Below are 21,860 nucleotides of genomic sequence, written 5' to 3'. Positions count from 1 at the left end.
ATTCATAGCTATGTGTTCCTCCGCGTGATATTTATCCCTCGGGGTATGTAGGCACATGGTGATAAGAGCACCGGACGTTCCTGGTACGCCTCTTTCACGTTCTGACATTTTCAATAGCTTAGCAGGAGGTCTTGCTGTGTCACTAGCAAAAATCCTCAGCGCCTGCTATGATCTGCAAAAAAGCTGCAATACCGGTATTTCCATTTAGTCGTTTGTTCCGTAAAAACCGCACTTGTTTCTCCTGCTATCTCAACAATCTGCAACAAATGCTATACTGATATTTTGATTCTCCGTTAGCGATCCTTGCTCTATATATCTCTCTTAACCGCCCTGAATCATTATGACATTACCGAATATATCAACTTGCTCAGATGGACGGTATGAAGAGGGAGCGGTAGGGCGGGACCTATATTTTAAGAAGTCCGCTAAGAATGACTGTGTTGCCCAAACGAAGGCAAGCCTTCTTGTCGAAACTTTCGCACCGTGCTCATGGTGCTCCCTTAAACATTTTTTTTATCTCCTAGGTGCGCACAATCTTGGAAGATTATGTTTTCCAAAGTTTATTAAACTAAATCATGTATCTATGTATTGCTCTATTGTTGGCTTATTTGCGTGTTTTATGGGCAGCGGCTGGCCGTGCGGAGCTGTCGTATTTGAGTTAGTAGTGAAGCGCCGGCTTCCCTCTTTCTTTGGCATGCTGCGGTAGCTTGCGATTTGATGGAAGGCTGTATCGCCTCTCGTCGCTAGAATGGAATGTTCATCTTTGATCGACAACGTTCTAGATCTGATTCGGAAAATTCGATAGTTGGGCTAGTTGGTGTTGATACATCGTTGAGGAGCGCTTGAAACAGAACGACAGCAGAGAAGACACATACGACGGCACTAGAACGTCGTCGTGTGTGTCTTCTCTGCTGTCGTTTTGTTTCAAGTGCTACTTCATGATATATCTGATTCTATATTCCTGAAAGGGTTGACACTGAAGGATAAATCGTGGAAAGGCAAACCCTTCGGCATTCGATTCGCTGATCCTCGGCCCCACACGTCACGATGTTGACTGCTCCGTCGCCGCTTCCGTAGTCGTTTGAGTTGTTAACGCTTGTTTGTTAAAAAAAAACCTGCGTTGTCCTCGGCAATGTTGCAGTATTTAGGATTCCTACATGCTCTAAAGTGGCTTATGCAGATATTGTGGTATTTGACCTGCATGCCATCTAGAACGGAAAAACAGCTTATCATATTTGTGTGGTATGCAAGTCACTGGCGACAACGAAAACCTGCATCAAGTTGGTTCGGCTCAAATGGTCAAATCAAATACACGACACACTTCAGCGGTTCTTGTGGTCGCCGAGATGACTCGTTTGAAAGCGCGTCGTTTGCCCTAACGTGATACTGGGAAATTTATTTATTCATTGTAATACCTTCAATGTCCCAAAAATCATAGGAACGGACGAACATAACATAGGAACGAAACAAACTTGTCTTCAATTATTTTAGAATAGCATTTTCGCATCTGCACAAAGCGACTTCCACCAACTTTTCTGAAATGATCGTGAAGTTATTAGAAAATATCAAGTAGAAACCTTTTGGCATATTTTAGATTTCAGCTCCCGATTGCTTTCTCTAGAGCTGAAAATTCCGTACAACATGTATACGAGAAATGAATCACAGTAGGTAAAAATAGGAACGCACACAACCAAGGCGGCAGAGCTGCGGATCACTCCAAAAAAGACGGGGTGGTCTACTAATCATTTTGCTTAGTCGGCTTATTTTTCCTGAGATGAGTCTGTCGCTAAAACATGACTGGTTATTTCGTCATGCTAAATGTTTTCTTGTAATTTCACAACGCTGAGTGGCGCTCCTTCGCCCTTTCATGTCTAGTTAGGTCGATAAATGTTTATAAAATGTGTTGTATTTTTACGTTTAACACCTAAGTGGTTTATATGTTTTCTAACTACTGTTGTCGTTCCATAAAGCGTTCTTTGTACTTATTTACTGAACTTGTATTTTTTACGTGCTCTGCCATGCGTATTGAGTCTTCGATTCACTCCCTGCATCTCGAGTCTAGCAAATTGTGCGTATGCCTACCGCTTGAACTTTCACGATTGCGTGCTTTCTTTATTTCGCGAGGCCCATTAAACCAGCGATCTTTATCAGCGCCACCGTACCTTGTTTCAAAGCCTGGCAATGAAATGGATTTCGCCTTGCATTAAACTCACTCCTGTGTCCAACGATGGTCGTTTCGATGTTTCCAAATAAAACTTCAAAGCCCTTTTTCGTACAGCGCCTCACTATATCGCTGCTAGCAACAAGCACTGCCTGCTCGGTATGCTCACCCTGCATTGTCACCTCCAGTAGTGTGCGCAATGGAATCAGCATGATTTCGCCGGCAACCAGAGAGTCCTTTACCCCCTTTGCAGCACGTACAGCAATGTAGTTTTACGTGCGCTCTCCAAAGCCATTCTTGTTCACCATCTGTAGTATGGCCGAGTGTCGCGCAGTGTCGAAGGCTTTGGAGATATCTAAGACGAGGATAACCTTAGTTGTGTGCTTTGGCGCGTATGCCAAATCCAAAATGTGATGTTGTAGTTGCAACATAAGATCCTGAGTGCATAGACGAGGGCGAAATTGTAGCATGGTGTGAGGGAACAGCTGAGTCTCTTCGGCGTGTTCCGTGAGTCGGGTCAAAAAAACATGCTCTAGTAGTTTGCCTAGGCATGATGTTAGGGACATGGGTCTGAGATGATCGATGTGTGGCGGTTTCCCAGGCTTTAGAATGAGTATGGTCTTGGCCGTTCGCCATTTTTCCGGAATTTGGCCCTGTGTTCAACATTCATTAAAAAGTGCCGTTATTCCGTTGATGGATGAGTCATGCAACTGCCGAAGAATCTTATTAGTAATCTGGTCAGGGCCAGGGGCCGACCTAATGTTTAGCTTATGAATGGCAGCCTTGACCTCGGCTTCTGTAAAAGGTGCATCTAAGGCGGCGTTGGCCTCTCCGGTGTATGGCGGGTGTTCTGTTGGAGGGCCTTGTGGTATGTACTTGTGTAAATATGTGATGAGTGCATGTCGCGTCCCCGGATAGTCGTGTATCAAAAGAGACACCGTTTGGTTGTGGGACGACTTGGTTGACGTCGGGTCAAGAAGGTGGCGTAAGATATTCCAAGTCCTTTTAGTACTGAAAGTGTGATTTTGGTAATCACATAATGAATACCAGTTTTCAGATACCAATCTGGATGCGTTATTCTCAATCTCCCGATTAATGTAAGCTATTTTTCTGCGTAGGCCACGGCTGTGTTTGTGGCGGATCAGTCTGTTTTTAAGGCTGTCTCTAGCCTCGATGAGGTTGGACTGACGCGAGTCTAGCGGCGGTAGGCTGGGGTCTGATTGTATGATTTTGGTTGCTTTTGTGACCCTGCTGCGTAACTCGTCCTCCCATTCTGAGAGAGTGTCGAGTGTAGGTGTAGTGTCTTGTGTTGTTTTACGAAAGAGGTTCCAGTCGATTAGCGTGTTGTTTCTTTTTTTGGGAGATTTTAGGTATGCGGGTATCTCGATTTGGATGAGCTTATGATCACTGCCAAAGTCCTGCCCAGTGTTCGCCCATTTAACCTCTCCTGTTATATTTTTGGTGAATGTTAGGTCAGGTGTCGTATCTGCACAGACGCTGTTTCCCTGACGTGTGGGAAACAGGGGGTCGGTATGTAATGTTAGGTGTTCATTTTGTGCAGCTTCCCACAGCCTGCGCCCTTTAGGTGTGGCCCTTGGGTAGCCCCAAGCGCAATGCTGCGCATTAAAATCGCCTATGATGACTATGGGTCTCTTACCCGCTGTACGCAGAGCTCCCTGGATTAGGGAAAGAAGAGGACCAGAGTCTTTTTCCCTCGGACTGCTGTAAATATTTAGAACAAATAGGCTGGTCCGCCGATTTACGTTTGTGACAATTTCGATAAATGTGTGGTCCACCTCGCTATGTCGTGTTCTTGCGGTATCACATTACGGCGAGTAAGAATGGTTGTTGCAGGTGGATTTTGGGACTTAGGCATGAAAGGTTTGTAGCTGGCTAATGTGGCTACTGCGCCAACTTCTTGTAGGCAAATTACGTCAGGGATCGAACCCACAAGATTGTTTTCTAAGGCTTCGTGAAGGATGCCCCTCTTTCGGCGGTATCCTCTGCAGTTCCACTGCCAAATGATGATGTTATTCAGCGCCATGGTCTTTTTCGTCTAATAATGAGGGGCGCTTGTATCGTTTGGAAACTTTCTTAAGAGACGGTCGAGATTCTATTTCTGCCAGTCGTGCTTCCAAGGCTGATAATTTAGAAAGGATAAGATCCTCCTGCGCTTGAAATGGTGTGTAGCTAGGGCTCGTGGCCTCCTTAACCTCCTTAGAAATTTTCTCAATGTCTGCCATGAATTCCACTTTTGTGACGTAGATGGAGCTACAGTCCGATTCCTCTTTGGGGGGACTACAGAGGGAATGTGATGGAAGGACGACTTCGCTTTCCATGGGGGAGTTCGAATCGCTATCTATGGGGCTATTGGTATCGGCTACGTTTGCGTTGGTGAGTGTGGCTGTCTGTTTTTGTAGTTCAGCTACTTTGGCGCTAAGCTTTTCGTTTTCTTCCAGGGTGTTCAATAGGAGTTGTTTAAGTTCAGCTACTTCGCTATATGATGATGGTGGTGATGCTCGGGGTGCTACCATCTCAGCCCAGCTCACCTTTGCGGATGTTGAATTGTTGATCTTCTGGGAAGGATGCTTGGGTCCGGGCGCAGGGCCGGATGCACGGGTAGCGCCAGGTTTCTCCTCCGTGCTAGCAGGTGGATCAGCAGCGGCCCTCTGCTTGCGGAAGCCTGGCGGCGTTGTCTTCCCACGGGGCGCTGATGGGTGATGGGCACGGTCTTGCCTTGGTATGTGGATGTTGGATGGCTTGCTGAAAAAGACGGTGGCTTGAAGCGTCGCGTGCAGCTTTTGTCTCCATAAGGGTGGTCTCCTTTGCAGAGGGGCATTTAGGCGTGCACGAATGTGGGTTGTCTTCTGAGGTATTCTGCCCACATCCCTGGCAGCGGCTGGGTGTCGGATTCGGGCACACGTCATCCCTATGCCCCACTTCTCCGCAGGCAAGGCATGCTTCCGATTTTTGCTTGTGTATGTAGCAGCGAAATTCCGCTCCGCCGTAGTATATAAGGAGGGGGACTTTAGGTCCATCAAATGCGATGAGAGCGGTGTTTGTCGTCCCCATACGTCTGGCGTGTATTGCCTGGGGGTTAGCAGAATTCACGATATTATCAATGATGTCTTGCGGTGTGTCTTTGGGCGGAATCCCGTGTATCACTCCTTTACAGGTGTCTTCCGGGGAGGCCACATAAGGGAGAGGGCTGTAGGCGCGATTCTCAATGTTGAGTTGGCGCACCATGCTGTATGATTTCGCCCTCTCTATGCTTGGGGTGCTCATAACAAACACGTTTCTAGCCGCGTTGGGACGGAGGATGTCTTCTGAGGCTTGTAGTTTGGTGAGCCCAGCAGCAACAAGGGTTGCCGAGCGCAGGGTGGCGGCGCTTATTTTGGAGACATCGAGTCCTCCTTGCGGGCGGAAAACGACTTTCACGTGCTCCCGTGGTAGGGGGGGTAGACGTAGTGCATGCTTAGTAGTCCCTTGCTTAATCGAATAGGGGGTCTCCGTTCCCTGCGAGGGCTTCTCGGCGCGTAGGGCTTGAAGCCTTTTCTGACTGCGGTTGCGGTAGCAGACCATCCAGCCTCGTTCTTCGGTCACTTCGGAGGGGTAGATGTCCTCTCCCGGTACCGTCGAGGTGTCCATGTCGGTAGTCGGAGTCGCTTCATCCGAGTTCGAAGCGGGCGCCATGCGTTGAAGTGCGTTGGTTGCCGACGTGGCTGTCGTTGGCTGGCCGACTCGCGGCGGCGAGGGGGGGGGGGGGGGGGTGTTCTATTAGGCCTAGCCGCGCAGCCTAGTGTGGTGGGCGCTGAGCGCACCGGCGGTTAAATATGAAAACGTTCTCACTACGCCGTAAGACTGGTCCAGGGGTTTCCGGGGTCGAAAAGTCCAGTCGTGGGATTCCTTTCAGACGTCTGACGACGAGTTGGACTCGGAGAGAGGCATCTTTCGCAGGAGCGATGTGAACCGGCCTTTTAGCACAGAGCAGCGCCACCACGCGTCCAAATATTTAGGAGTGTCACCTGTTTAAGCCACACCATACAACCTCACCCTGCAATGTATCCCTATTGGTGACACTCCTGTAGGAGTGCCACCAATAGGGACACACTGCCGGGTGAGGTTGTATGGTGTGGCTTAAACAGTTGGACCACGTGCATAGCGATTGCGGCAATGTGCCCGATTGACATGATGTCTATGCTTACGCCTTGAGCTTCAACATCGCCAATGGGTCCTCGCAGTTTGACGGACAATCTGGTTCACATTGGTAAAAAATTCTAAAGCCCTTAATTGTGGCTGCGTAAAATGAAGCCGAGATACCGCCCATAGATGAAACGTTCATTACTGTCTCACTTAGAGTTTAAAACAACAGAGTCATAAAAAATTCCATGATGCCAATAAGCAGAAAATGCGTTAGTCAAACCGACAATAATTCTCCCTAAGTCACTACATTACCTTGAGCACTGAGTGCGCTTTGTAAAAACTTTCCTGAGGGTTTCGGGCATTTATACGTTACGGTACCGACTGCTACGGGAAAACGTAAGCATTGATGGATTGTGGGGTTTAAGGCGACGACGCATCACAGGCAATGAGTCGCGCCGTAGTGGAGGGCTGCGGTTTAATTTTGACCATAAAGTAAGCGTTAAATTTGTCTCCGCTTCACGGAGACAAATTTAAACTTCTATCACGGAGACAAATTTAAACTTCACGGAGACAAATTCGCTATCGCTAAACTTCTATCTGGGCCAATGTCAGCCCATTTTATAGTGTCAGTGATAAGGACAGCGAAGCATGGGCCAAAATGCAAAAAAATCTGTGCTGTCAAAAGGTTTTGTTGCAGTTTAGCAGCACATTTTCTTTAACCGAAGCTGATATCGTTCAATGCGTCTCACGCTGCACTTTTCGCACTTTCAACACTATGCGCGCGGTCCAGAAAATTTGAATTCTTTCGGAGAGCAATAACTGCCAATTCCTAATACGAGACGCTAACAAAGTTGCGTTCAAGAGCTAATTTTCAACGAGTTTGCCCTTACTACACAACTCTCGGCGCAGTTCCGGAATAAAGAAATCATCGAAGACTATGATGACTTTGTACTCGCAAGCACGATCATTTCAAAGTCATGCTAAAGATATTAAACTTTCTGCATCATTTCATTAATATCACGTTCTTGTTTTTTGGGCTCCTTGACACAAACAATATTTTTTTCTAAATAACACAAACGAAAGGCATGCTTGTAAATTTTTTATTGACTATTACATCAGCCACAACAGGGGATAAAGTTCATTAATTTAGGGCTAGATTGCCGACTGGTGTATACTTCCGCATAATACATTCAAAACGTCGGTAAGGCCAACACACACAGCGCGCGTTTGTGGTGCAGACATTGAGTTCCGATAAATGAATAGCACTGTCCCGCGGTAAATGTAAACCGCTCTCATACAAGTCTTTGCTACACACAGTTAAACCGTTAAAACATGAACTATTTCAAACAATAAGCGTCCAAAGATGAATCCTGAAAGCACCGTTACTGTAGTTCAAGAAAATTTTGTAAGAAGCTATTTTCTGTTTTCCAACTTCCCCAATTCAATAGCGTAACGAAGTCGAATCATCATTGATTCTTCAAAACTAGTTATTATAAGCGACACGAAAGCTAAGACTCGAAAGAAAATATCCGGCCACAAAGTGGCCGCGTATCTGGTGCTCCACAGCAAAATTTCTAAAGTCTACAGTGTCCGGCCGGCACTGCCGCGTAACTGCCTCTTTTTGCCCATTCTAGGCATCACGCCCTTCCATATTGCTGTCACGAAGATAAATTGAAAAATGTTTGTTTTATTCAATTTGATGTTGAGCGTTCGCACTGCCCTCGCGCGATGTGTTGGTACCTGGCGTGCGTTTTTCTGTTTTTTCGGTTTTGTTCTGCCATTTCCACCACATTTCTCTTCGCCACTATTATTAAGGGATCGTGGTTTCACTTGATATTGAAAGACAAACTAATTAGCATGTATTATTCTATAAAGAAAATGCTACTCCTTTCTGCTATGCACTTCGATTTAGCCTCCTCTATGACTAACGTTTAATTTGCGCGGAATGGTATGAGCAGGTGTGTTCGTGCCGGTCGTTTTAGAAGACTGAAACTGTTTTGTGCATATTTAGTTCCAGAACAAGTATTCTTTTACTTCGCGAAGCTAATTTGAGAGGCAGACATGCTGATGGAGAGAAAGTCCGAAATATCTGCTTTCAGGTAGCCCAAGAAGGATTATCATCTCTGAAAGTTTTCGATCGCGAACCGAGCGCACGGTAATTTAAAAAAATATCGGCATGGGGCTCTCCTCCCGTAAATCATAGGCTTGCCAAAGCTACAAATTTATTTGTATGATAACATTGGGTTTAGAATCAGCTATACAAGGTATATTGGGAATACTTTTAGAAAAGTGGACTGCTGCATCGAAAGCTTGAGAAGTGTTTTGGTCTTGCACACAATTTATGCTAATTGAAACAAAAAATTCACTGACATCCGCTTTTCAACTGTTCTTCTTTTAGATTAGTCATGGCATGCCATACAATAAATGCTCGAATGAATCCTGCTGCTAAACGTAACTTAATATTGTTCCAATAAACTGGTCCGGTGGGTTTTCTATGTAGGGGAAAATGTCCGTTCATAGAATGCGGGGAACTCGTAGCTTAAATGTTCAGTCCTTCGGCGGAGAAGACGTTTTCTTCCGTGTTAGTATTCCGGGAACGGCAGAAGTGGAATTATTCCGAAGTATATGCACTGAAAAAAGAATAAGAAATTGAATTACTGCTAGACTTATTCAGATTTGATGCTGGGTACAGGGGCAATGTTTACTAACGCAGATAAGGGCGTGTACTCGAAGGGACGAATGGCAGATGTTCCGATGGGCCAATAATATTTGTGAGCTTATTTGTCCACAAAAAAAGACTTCCTGACACACTCGGCCTTTTGTTTACTGGTTGACAAATTCACTTGTGGTACCCATGTATTTACCCAAAGAGTTTTTGTAGCTTTAAAGCGAAGCTTTCTACCTCTACCAGCGAGCGGTTCTTTTGTGGCGTGCGGGACAAGAAACTCCCCATGCGGATGAGCAGAGAAGGGCCGTATTCACTCACGGAGCACAGTGCAGATGACGCGGCGAATTTACCCAGCGTTCCCCGCGCGCTAACGCCGACGGGCACATTGGCGCGACCTGGCTACGTCGTCTGCTTTAGCAACGGTTGTTTTGGGCCTGTCTAGGCGCAGTGTCGCGTTCATTGTGCGCTTCCTTCACACTGCTTGATTAAATTGTTTGACAGCACCTCCCGGGTAACAAGGACATGATTGGCCGCACGGCAAAGATACGTTAAAGATTGGTTTGCATCGCACGAAAACAAAATGTAGAGACCCCTTACAGACATCTGTGCGATAAACAAACGCTACATTGTGTGCACAGCGTCCAACGAAGGGGGCTCTGTTTTTTAAACTGGTGAATACCAATTCGGTTTAGTTTTAACAGGTATTAGGAGCAACTGGTTCTGATAAATAGCGACTATAAGAGCTCGCTCAGCTTTCTCGCAATTCTAGCGTGTAACGAAGGGGGCTCTGTTTTTTAAACTGGTGAATACCAATTCGGTTTAGTTTTAACAGGTATTAGGAGCAACTGGTTCTGATAAATAGCGACTATAAGAGTTCGCTCAGCTTTCTCGTAATTCTCAAAGTTACCAAACTAACTACAGTAGAATCTCGATAAACGGAAATCGCTTAAACGGAATCGCCGCTTAAACGGAACAGTAGCCTGTAAGTTGGTTGATTTTGTATTCAGATAATGTAAAAAAACTCTCGGTAATCGGAAAAAAAATTTCCGCATCACCGTGTAAACAAAACCAGAAATGGAACTTGTGAAACGCATTGGCATGAGAATCAGCATTTTACGGTACGGCTGTTTCGTTTTTTTCCCTGCATGGTTTTTTAGCCTCGTTGTCTTCGTAAACTTCGTCTTGTTAGTGGTCAGCCGTGTTAGCGCAACGAATGCAACATCGCAGTTCTTGTCCCAGTCATTCGGTCTCGATTCAAGACGCCGAAGTTACAGGCCTCAGCTCCTGCCGCCTCGTTCGTGTCATCGTGGTGCTATTCCCGCATAATTACGGCGTTGCCGTCTTCCAGATTCGGTGGCTCGTAAGCACTCGCGAAGTTGAGGCCTCTAGCCTCCGTGAAGATGCAGTTGCAAGGACTCAAACAAAAATAATTGATGCATTTTGTAGTGCACAGCGACTCTGTTGCGAAATCAACTCTGTCAATGCTGTGCCTAAACCTGTTGTAGCTTTTTTGCATTATGAAAAACTATCAGCTACATTCTCCTGCTAGTGCTTAGAGTTCCATGAAATAGTATTAACGAGTGTGCACGAACACAAATTTGCACTTTCGCAAATCTATCTCAGTAAACGGAACTGCTGTTAAACGGAACTAATTTTTTCGGTCCCTTGAAGTTCCGTTCATCGAGAGTCTACAGCAGTTCAAATCGGTATAAATGGGAATCACTAAGCTCACATGGCGATTTTTTTTCGATTTCCGCGCTTTTATAGCGCGGTGGTAGCGCCGAGCTAGCACATCAAGATGGCTAGGTTCCGCTGGCTCAGCCTTCCAACGACGCTCCTCGTCGTTTTCTTTCTGCCGACGCACGTCCGGTCTACAGAGGCGGCGTCCGCCGCTCTAGGCCGGCCGTGGCCAACGCTGCTGCGTTCGGGACGCTGTCCCCGTGAATTCCAGGGAACGGTTGTCAGAATCTCTGGTTTCACTCTTTGTAGAGCAGCGTGTGTGAATTCAAGTGAAGTCGCATGGGCAATTGTTGTGGGTGTCGTTGACAGCTTTGCTTTCCAACAACCTTCACAGTGTGGAATGGAGCTAATTTTTTTTCAGGGCAATTGCCCTGCGGCCAGTGCGCGCACGGTGAAACTAAGTAAGCCGTAGTCGTAGAAATGCACCGCGTATTTGAAAAGAAAACTTTGTTTCTCTAGACAACATCAGCTAAATATAATTAAGAAGGATTAGAAGTGGAATTTGAGACGCTACTGTAAGGTGAGAAAAATATCAGGTTAACATACGTTTCGTGGTTCTTAAGTTGGCACCTCATATGGCAAGCATTCATTGATGTAGTAAAAGATAAAAACAGTTTGCGGAAAACTTCAGTGAGCATAAATATACCTTTCAAATGAGTCTTATACAGTTCTCTTTCCAAAACATTTTATTATTATTTGATATAAACTTGGAATATGTGGTACTTTGTCTGGGTTTTGAGCGAGGAATTGCTTCTGTAGAAGCATTTGCAATATTATACAATGAAAATGGTATTTTGAGCATGGTAAATATTTTGTGTCAACCAACCATTGAAGTACTCTAAAAGTTAGCTGATTATTTTTGCTTTTTGTCATTTGGATTTGAAGGCAGAAATTTTCTAAAGCCGCGTAGAAGTTCTTCTCGGAACAGCCCTTTTGATGCAAAATACATTGTCAGCCTATCCAAGATATCACGGGAAACAGCCGACCGATGGCCACGGAAACGGCAGAAGGGTTGCACACAAAATATCTCTTTGTACTTAAAATATAAACAATGCTTGATGTGACGCCGCGGTTTCCTGGGAATATCCAGTAAGCAAAGTATTGTAACTGAGTTAAAAAATAATTGAAATTGGGCCTGGGTGAGAATCAAACTGCGTCCGCCCAGAATGCGTCACTTTCCCCGACATCTAATCCCTCGATTGAGCAGTGGGAGAAAGTGCTGGCCAGCTCTAGCCTCGAAGAGCAGCTTCGGCTGATCCACCGAGCTGAGGCGGCTGGACGCTCCAACGGGGTCCTGAACTGAGGAAACCGCCCGCTTGACTCGTCTCATTAAATAAAGTTTATTCTCTGTCTCTCTCAGAAGCGCTCATCTGAATCGACAGTGCAGACTTTTGCGATTATCTTAAGAGGGTAGGACGTGGTGAATTCGTTCTGGCCTTCAACTTGAGAACTAATTTTACAAGCTTGGGTACAATTTAGAAGTAGGAATTACGGCAAACAACAAAGTATGTGTTCCGGCTAATGATTAAATATATGCCCAGCAAAAGCAGTTTGCCAAGTCTCTCATGGATACTAAAGCTGCGTAACACGTAACAAGGTACGGAGAGCGTGTAATGACGATGATATTTTAGAGCACTATTATTCACATGTACAATGGCCTTTGAAACCAAAGCAACGACCCACATTTCGAACGTTGATGAAGAAAATGTGATGACACATCGGGCCATTTGAAAAAAACAGGTCCCGCCTTCACTAAAACACAAGTGCTTAAGCATGCGTGTTATTTCTACTCGTTTTCAGCATTTGCACAACCTGTCTTCGTCCTTCAAACTGTTTATGAATCGAAAGCCTTTCTTACCCGAAGTACAGCCACAAGTTCCGTATAAGTCTTCCACTGAAAAAAAATATAATCAATAATAAAGCAGTAGTAAGTTTAAAGTTCATGTCTACAATTTGTAGCCCGTGCCCATTCGATTGTAGATGAACGAGTTAAAATAAAGAATGTCTACTTCTTTAGCAAATATACTGTAGTTTGTAAAGCCTCACTATATGAAATTTTTGAAATAGGTGCATACCAACTAATCTTGGGTTGGTACAGCCTCACTAAAAATAAGATTTTTATATAGGTTCAATATAGAAGGATAAATACCCTTGTAACGAGACATGCTCATTCTATAAAAACTGGCCAAGTTCAAGGCTTTAGTGGGTTCAGAAACTTTGTAAACGTTGAGGAACATTCCGGTGAAGAATCTATTTGCTCAAGAATAGTTTCTAAAATGTAATAAATTATTGCTTAAGGAATATTTTTCTACACTTAGAAAGTAATGAGCGGGTAATAAAGATATGCCGTGGTCTGTAACGTTTGTTATAGGTAAATAAACATGACGATTCCTTTTGGTTCGTAAACTCTTGAAACAGCAGTAGAAGTGCATTTGTGCCAGTGTTTTTATTTTACGTAAAAGTCAGATAGAAAGCGCTTCATTGGCGCCCCACCATTGCAGATGCGTCTTAGATATAAAATGCTAATTTCTCTTTACGTGCGTGCAACTCGGCGTCGTAACTCAGAACAGCAGCGGCAAAAAAAAGGCTAATCTTCCCAGAAACGACCCCGAGAACCGATTCTCCGTTCTGTTGCACTAAAACTCGAAGACGGGATAAAACGTGACAAAGTTGTGTTTTTCAAAACAGTGAAGAAATAAATAAGCCGTGTAAAATTCTCATTCGTATGGCACTGTTTTGGTGTTGATAGCGTTTTTTATGTATAGATACAAAGGCTCTCAATATAAAGTCCACTGTAGAAGCTTTGGTTTTTACTTACTGGGTGTAGAACGCACTCAGTATTCCTTTTAGGAAGAAGCAAAATTATCTTTGTTGAGATCAAAAAATACTTACAGTTATAGTGCTTCCCTCGTTGCACATCTCTGTGATTGGATTATCGGTGATGCACTACAAAATAAAAAAAAAACTCGTTAGCAATGAAGTGCTAAATTCAGAGGGTGCAAGGATTTGATTTTTGTGTGATTAACGTTCCCCGGTTTGCTTTACCAGAAAACAACTGTGCATGGCAGGATCGCTTAGCCTGCATGAGTTATAATGCACGCAAAATACTTAAAGAGACACTGAAGTGATTTGAAAACAATGCGTGATTACGAGCGCAAATTGTAGTCCGGAGTTCCTAGGCCCTGTTTCGACCACTCTGAGCGCGTTGACGCGAATTTATTTAGTAGAAAAACCAATTCGAAAATGATGTCCTCCTCTCTGCACTCTCGCCCATTTTTTTTGGCGTTTTCGTGTGACGTCAGCAGGAGAGGAGCTGGCAATTGGCTGCGCTACTGCACGGCTCGCCGTCCTTCCGCGACCGAGTCAGTCGTCCCAACGTTTAGTCCGCCGGCCGCCGACGGGTCATGGGAATTCGCTCGATCAGTTGAAACTAAGCCACAACACGTTTGTGAATGGAAGAATGTGCCTTTCTTTACTTCGTTAGTTTGCACTCTGTATCTAGTTCCAAGTCAAAGTCGCTTCACACAAGCGCTGCACAAGCGCACATGTGACGCTTCGCTGACTGGTATGCCAGTAGGAAAATATAAGGCCTCTTAAAGGGGAAGAAGAGTCAGCGAAGTCAATACAGGTACTAATGAAATAAATCAACTGATATTCTTACCGTACTGCGTAAACTAGGGTGCGGGAAGCACTTTTTTGCGCTGCGCGAACAAGCACAGCGGTCAGCAGCACGACTTCGCATCTGCGAACGCTTTTCCGTCTAAGAAATGCAATTGCTAGGCATGAGCTATTGTGAAAACTCGGGGGACGCTTACTGCACGAGCGCAATACAACAAATAGTGACCTAAGCTGCTTAAAATACTAAAACTAAATAAAAGTGTAAACTGGTTATACATTATATACCATATATTTCCGTACCGGCAGTGCCCTCGCCCTTCCGGTGTGGTTTGGAGAGGTGGATATATCATCGCAAGTGTTTTGCCCGTCACAAGTTCGAATCCCCACGAGTACAAGCTTTTTTTTTATAAGGTAACGTTTTTGTTTTTCGCCGATGTTTTCTATACTGAGTTCACCTTTTTTGGGGCCGCAACGTTCACTGCTCCACGAACTAGTCCGCAGAACTCGCGCAGCCTTGCACTGGTGCGCTAGCATGTTATCGTTGGCGTGCTGTTGCCATAAGCACCGACTGCTTGCGGGCAGTGGGCACAGGCCAGAATCAACAGACTCTTGGCCTGCTGCGAACACGCTTTTTACGACACAGGCATGAGTGAGGAAAGCTCGAAATATGGGGGAAAAGCGCGTGCATTTGTGCGTCTGTGGGGACGCGGAGGGCGTTCATGCACTGCGTAGGACTCGGCTAGTGAATGCTACGATTCCAAGCCGTCCTGGGAGGCTTATCTTAGGCATTTTACAGCCGACAACATGGCAGAAGCGTGGTACTACGATTACTGGGATATTGAGAATGCCCATGCAATGACGCCATGGGATGTCATACATATTGTTTTACAGAACTGAAACCGAAACCGAAACTTGTTTGTTTACTAACCTTGGGTATCGTCCAATCACGGTGCCCCCTCCTCCCAACGTCCCAGCTTAGTTGGTGCGGCCGCCGCAAACCGCGCATGGTAGTTTTTCTTCTTTCGCGCTTTGTAAAATAATTACCGAATTGTCAACCGGATAAACGATGAAAAGTGTGCTAATTTGAGCCAGTCTACGCAGTGCAAGCAAAAACGGGACCTTGACAAATTCACTTCAGTGTCCCTTTAACAACAGAATGAGTTTAGTTACCGGACGACTAAGCGACCTCTCGAACCTTGGCGTGAGAAAATGCATCTTTGGTTAGATCTACGACCAAGGGCAGTTAGCTTCCACGCAGTATCTAGCGCTTACAAATTATATTTTGCATCTTAACATTATTTTAATAAGTCCTCAACTGATACAAAAGCGGTAGAACGTGTGTCATAAATACAGAATAAAAATAATCCCTGTATACCACCTCTTAATCTGCACTTGTTTTATTCCTTATGGCCTTGCGCTCTCTTGGGTGTGAATGTGTTCAGCTTTGATGTCAGCTTAATTTACCGGCCTTGGAATGCAAGAAGGACTTTGCAATACTCATATCCAGGTGAACAATGAACTCTTAGCTTCGCTGCTCCGTTACCTCAACCGCTTAAGTGAAAAATAAATTTATTCCTGTTAAACAGCACACGCTCACAAAAGATTTTTTGGAAAACCACCAAACCAGCTGTGACTCATGACCGGCGCTTTCATTATACTTCGAGTAGTGTAGCCGTTAATTGAATGGTACTGTGGTAGCTCTTGTAGATCAATTTTAAGCAAGTTTACCCATGGGTACAAACTACGTGGTTTAAGGGACGTCGGTTGATTTTATCAGCTGGTATATACAGTTCCCCCCAAAATCATGATAATATGTAGATCTTTTTGTAAATTCCATAGGAAAAGGGGCGTTGGTAGAGGGGTTTCTTTGTGTCGTGTAATAAGATGCGACTAATACTGTGTCTTCTTTAAAAAGCGTTTCCAAAAACTTTTCGCATGGCATTCAACGAACATTATGTACTCTTACCTGGCCGACGTTGTTCACATCAGGCACCGACAATGTCACTGGTTTATCACATGTGACCGTCACTTGCGCCAAATAGTCCTCACAAGTCAAGTTGTAGAGGAATGTAGGAAGAGGCATCCCAGTCGCGCACCAGCTCACAATAAATTGTGCCTGGGCTACAGAAAATTTGAAAAAGAAGATACAAATGAGCACAAACCAATTTGCAAAGTTTACCTGGTGCGCAATCTGTGGCCAATTTCTCGCAGTCTTCATAAATGAAAGCCTCTCTTACATTGCTTTCGCGTGAACGAATGTGGGGGGCTATTTGGATTTTCTTCCGTTGAAACGTCGCTGGTAGAACCAATATAAGGCAGAATCCTGCGAACCCTCATTCGTTTTAATATTTATTTATTTTTGTTTATTTTAACATACTGCACGTCCCACTTGAGATTTTCGCAGGTAGAGCGATGGAGACGTTTGTAACACACAAAATACAAACGTGGTCCTCGTTCATACAGAATAACAAGGGTATTAAGATGCTAGGGAGGATTTCTACATAAAATGTAAAGGTTAAAATATCAAATGTGAAATCTGAAATTGCAGGTGTCAAGCGTCATAAACTTCATGGAGACAAATAAAAAAAACATCACAAAATTTAATGCTGCATGAATAGACAGAAATTGGCGATTGTAATTTACAGCAGCGCTGAAAGAATAGACCAAACAAGATATTTTTAGTGGAACATTGTTTATAACTACTCAGGTATACTGAACATCAGAAGTGAACTAGAGAGAGTAAAGAAAACCATGTAAACACACTGAAATATATACTTTGGTTCACTAGGTTGAATTTGTTCGGTGCTGTTTGGCTAATATGTTTCCTGTAGATGGTTTTAAACTAGTGTTAGGAATTTTTCTGTGGATGCGCTACCAGTAAGCGTCGAGTGCTTGCCAGTCCACTCTCCTATAGCTAGTGGGAAGAAGGCGTATTTAAGGCAGTCAGTGTGATAATTGTATTATTTAAAAGTTAATGCTGAATATCCCGCGTGGTTCTCGTTTCTATGGTTCTTTCTATGGTGGTTTCTTTGGTACTTTGAAGTACCAAGGATTAGATAACCATGAACGAGTTTTCACAAAAAATTTAAACGCGGTAGTTTCGAACGATTCTGTAGTAGTATTATTCCAGCGCTCCTCAGTAGTTTTGTTGTTGAAGCACTTGTGACGTACCCATTATACATGTACCTAAGGGCGTTTTGTTGTATTCGCTCTAGTTTATTTAGAAGTATTTTGCTATGCGGCAACCAGATAACGGTGCAGAATTAGAGTAAGGGTCTCTAATAGCGTTACAAGCCAATTGCTTTGTTTCTGGCGGTCCTTACCGAATGCGCTTCTTGGGGAAAGCAGCCTTCATAGTGGGGCCAATGCGATATAGTTTACGTGGGTATCTCATCTTAAGCCTTTCTAAAATCAGCCCCACGTATTTGTGCTGGCGCAGCCAGTTTATTGGAGTATTGTTTATGACATAAATGTGTTCTCACGTGGTTTTCCTTCTTCTTATCAATAAATGAGCTCATTTTTATTCCTTGAGAGACTTTTGCCAATAGTAAAACTAGTGCATATTGTAATACGAGACGGTATTCTATGATAATTTCCCAGTAAATTATCCAATCGTCTGCAAATAATTCATTGCTAGATGCAATACTGGACGGCAGTTCATTTATTTATTAAAAACTAATATCGGGGCCAGGGCGCAACATCGGGTAACTCCGAATGTCGTTTGTGGTAATGTTGACAATTTCCCATTGTATTCTACTTAATGTAACAGGTTGGCTAGTAGTTTTTTATCAGGGAAATTGTGTCGTTGTCGGCAATAACCAATTCTATTTTTTTATTACCTTCTTGTGTGGTACCCGATCGAACACCCTCAAAATATTCAAGAACGTAACGTCTACCTGGTTTGGTCGTCTATGTTACAAATATATCGTGTGTTATTTCCCCGAGTTGAGTTGCTGTTCGTAGTCACTGGCAAAAACCACGTTGGCAAGGTGATCAGATACGTTCGCGTTCTAGATGTGTAGTGCTGTCCTTTAGGATAATGTGCTCAAGCAGGTTGTTTAGTAGGTCGTTAGTATTTTGTTTAGGTCGTTAGTCGTCTGCGTCTGTATGTCTCGCGAGAATATTGTTACCGTAATTACCCGATTCTAACGCGCCCCCGATTCTAACGCGTACCCGATTTTCCAGGCAAAAATCCGAAAAAACGTGCACCTCCGATTGTAACGCGCAATGAACTTTGTGAGCAAGAAAAACGAACGCGAGAGAAACGGGCGATTTATTTCCCGAAGTAATCTCACTCAGTTCACTCCTCGTCGCTCTCCGAGAGCTCCTTGTCGCCTTTCGCTGACCGCAACATCTCGTCATCGGTGCCGTCAAGGGCGTTCGCGATGCCACACTTGGGAAAGAACGTTCAAACATGTTCGATGGGATCATGGCCCACGCCTCGCACGCCGATCCCGCGAGCTTCACCAGAGGCTTACGCTTCAGCCAACCGCTCGTTGTGAGCGTGTGGGAGCCGCTCATAAGCCGCAGAAGCGGCGCACCTTCATTGCTGCTGCTGCCATTGCTGTTATCAAGCGCGCAAATGGAATAATTTGGCGATTTGGGTGAACGCCGATAGGAAAGCCTAAATGTCTAGATCCGAAAAATTGTTGCTAAAAAGCTTTGGCGCCATCTTGAGATGGCGATGGGGATGGGTGGAACGAAATTTCAGCTGTTTCGGTTTCTGTTTCGTATCCGATTCTTAAGCGTGAACCGCATGGAGCGTTTTTTCACGCCATTTGCGCGCGTCGGCGTTGCGCATGCGTTTTTTCGACGCCCGCGTCGACGATTCCGCGCCCACGGCAGCATCTGCCTTAGCTAGATTTTGACGCGCGTCGCGCGCAGCAGTGGGAGGAGCCTGGCGACTTGCGCCAATGGGGAGGCTCGCGCCTCATGGCGGCGGTTTCAAAGCACTCTAGACAGCCTGCTGGCTCCGGCGGGGATCTTTAGGCTTACTACCCTGGCAGATATTGCTTATGCGCATTCAGTAGCGGCGCGGATGATGTTTTATAGTACCGTTTTCACCCACATTATAAACTCCTTTATCGCTCAAGCAACTTCGTGCGTGTCTTGAGCGGCATTTTAGAGAGCGCTCAGAAGCGGTCGCTCCAGCTCCCGACGCCACTTCGCGGCAGAAGCCGCCGCCATGTTTCCGCCGCCTGCCGCGCCGCGCGAAGCGTGTGGGTGGCTCCGTGGCAGCGGCAGCGCGCCTGTGGCGTGCGGGGCGCGTTTTTGCGAGCAGAAAACGGTCCATGCGGTTCACGCTTAACGCGCACGCGATTTTTCGGCCTATTGTTTCGGAAAAAAGGTGCGCGTTAGAATCGGGTAAGTACGGTATTTGGAGCAAAAAATAATATCGGTTTACATGTTACTGAACCAGTAGTAAACCGCTGTTTTTGTTTTGTTAGAAATCTTCTCTTGGCACATCGTTAGCACTTCTTTACAGCCAAGATACGTACATAAACTTTGGTTTCGTTCCTCTTCCGGAAGAGTGGAGGCCACAAAATCGTTGAGCAAAATACTTAATGCGAGAACCTTGTAATTCGCATCGTAATTTGTGCACTGAAAGATATAATGCAAATGTAAGTAAAAGGTGGTCAGCATAGAAGGTTTAAAGTGCAGTTTTGTTATGTTTAAATGCAGGAAGTTTCATTTCTGCCTCATAGCGACCTGATAAACTAACGTACGCTAAAAAGGATGTGGTGTACTCACGTTAATTATTCCCCGAACTTTTTCGGTGTTATTCTCCTGTAAAAAAAAAAAAGATTCGAATGAAGGTCAAGCTATAAGTACAGAAACCACACGGAATCCTGGACTATTTAAAACACATCTTTATTTAGATTTCTGAGATATATGCATGAACGTAGGTGGTGATATTCGGTAAAGACTGTGCTCATACACATGGCTAGAGAATTGCGATCACTAGTTCTACAATGTTGCGAGGTTGGAATAAAACCCTTTGCCCGAATTAACAAGGGTACGAAAACACTCTTCTTCAATGTCGACAATGTCATTTCTTTTCCGTGTACTGCTCCGTAAACTGCTGCTCGTTCATCAGTACCAAATAATCGGCCGGCTTTTGTTATATTTCAACATACATACGGTAATTTACCTGCATATATGGGCATGATTTTTCCTGAAATCATGATTGCTTGTTGATTTATGTAAGCGATGTCGAGCCGTAATTTCAATGGACTGGGTTAACAGGATTACAGTGCTGATGTGTACGTAGGCGTGCTTTAAGTAATAAAGATTTTTTTCGATGCATACCAATGACATTACCCCCAATCCTCCCCCAACCAACAACAAGTGGGCGGGCCTGCTGCACTACACTGACCTCCCAATTCACCGTATCCAAATGAAGAGAGCCGGAGAAGCCAGCATTGATAGGGGCTTTACGGACTAAGGGAGGCGGACCACCGGGCGGGTGCCCAACCACCCATGAGCGCGTGAAGGTCGTCGCAATAAAACTTATTCACTCCCTACTTCCCTCTCTCGATGCATTCAAACATTGTAACGTTTATTCTCCAGAAAAAGTATAATCTCGGCAGTTCTTTGGCACAAAACTGGTTTGGCAAGGATTTTTGTTAATCCCCGAAATCAACTACTGTGTTCTCTATGCGAGTCCTTCTACAGTGTGCATGGCGTTATTTTATGGCGTTCTGGTAGTTAGCACCAAAAATGAGCTCTCATAGCTACAGTGTCGGAAATACCAGAGATGGTCATGCAGAAGCACGATATGTAACCCTGAGTACAAATTGTCTAACTTTTCTACCCTATACGGGGTAGTAAATTAAAAATTTCACGAAACAGAAGCCTGCTGCAGGCCTTTGATCTCTTTTATGGCAACGGGTATTGGCACGGATTATCAGCTGTCGCGTTGAGAAGTAATTCTTGTGAATTCGGCTGGTTATGGTCATGTGTCCGACACACAGGTGACAACAAACAATTTATTTAGCTTTCATTCTTGGTTCTGCAACTGCCAAATTTAGAAGCAGGTATGACTGAATTTTGGTAAAGCACACGCAGAGACCAGCAAATGTCCAGGATACTATGAAACCGACTGCTGTGATTTGTATATTTGAATAAAAGGTCACCCCAACACAAAGCACTTACATTAAAAGGTGTGCAGATATCGACGGGCTGGTCGTCGTAGCAGTGTGTCTGGAGGAAAGAAAAATAAATGTAACTTCATGCTTTAAAGCATTATAGATACAAATAGAGCTTGGGTAGACGTTTTGCCTTTTAAAAAGCTTAAGATAGAGATTTTTTTGGAAAAAAACAAAGTAATATTCTTTCCTGCCGAATTATTGCTCTTTAAATGTGGTACCAAAAATCATAGGATAAAATTATAGCAGTTGACTCGTGTACTGCTAGGCAATAAAATAGAACGGCGATAATAGCTTGATAGCATGGAACATCCAATGGATATTCCTAGAGATTCACACGTAGGGAGGATACGCTAGTCGACTAATTGTGCATTTTTAATTT

The 21,860-nt window shown here is 44.5% G+C and overlaps 1 protein-coding gene across 1 annotated transcript in view; it reads right to left on the bottom strand.

Moving 5' to 3' along the window:
- Positions 1 to 7,387: 7,387 nt before the first annotated feature.
- The window catches only part of LOC144142051 (uncharacterized), an 18,702-nt gene continuing 4,229 nt past the window's right edge, over positions 7,388 to 21,860 (bottom strand). Inside the window, exons 3-9 of the mRNA XM_077673479.1 lie at positions 21,486 to 21,533; positions 20,082 to 20,117; positions 19,829 to 19,931; positions 16,297 to 16,451; positions 13,605 to 13,658; positions 12,571 to 12,606; positions 7,388 to 8,934 (exon numbers count right to left, since the gene is read on the bottom strand). Coding sequence (XP_077529605.1) covers positions 8,887 to 8,934; positions 12,571 to 12,606; positions 13,605 to 13,658; positions 16,297 to 16,451; positions 19,829 to 19,931; positions 20,082 to 20,117; positions 21,486 to 21,533 — 480 coding nt within the window. The 3' untranslated portion in view covers positions 7,388 to 8,886. The remainder of the gene's footprint in view (positions 8,935 to 12,570; positions 12,607 to 13,604; positions 13,659 to 16,296; positions 16,452 to 19,828; positions 19,932 to 20,081; positions 20,118 to 21,485; positions 21,534 to 21,860) is intronic.

Source organism: Haemaphysalis longicornis, unplaced genomic scaffold (assembly GCF_048455015.1).
Source record: "Haemaphysalis longicornis isolate Haplotype H1 unplaced genomic scaffold, Haemaphysalis longicornis Haplotype H1 scaffold_6, whole genome shotgun sequence".
NCBI classification, from domain to species: Eukaryota; Metazoa; Arthropoda; class Arachnida; order Ixodida; family Ixodidae; genus Haemaphysalis; species Haemaphysalis longicornis.
The sequence above is the reverse complement of the archived record's forward strand: the minus strand, read 5'-3'. Positions and strand labels throughout refer to the sequence as shown.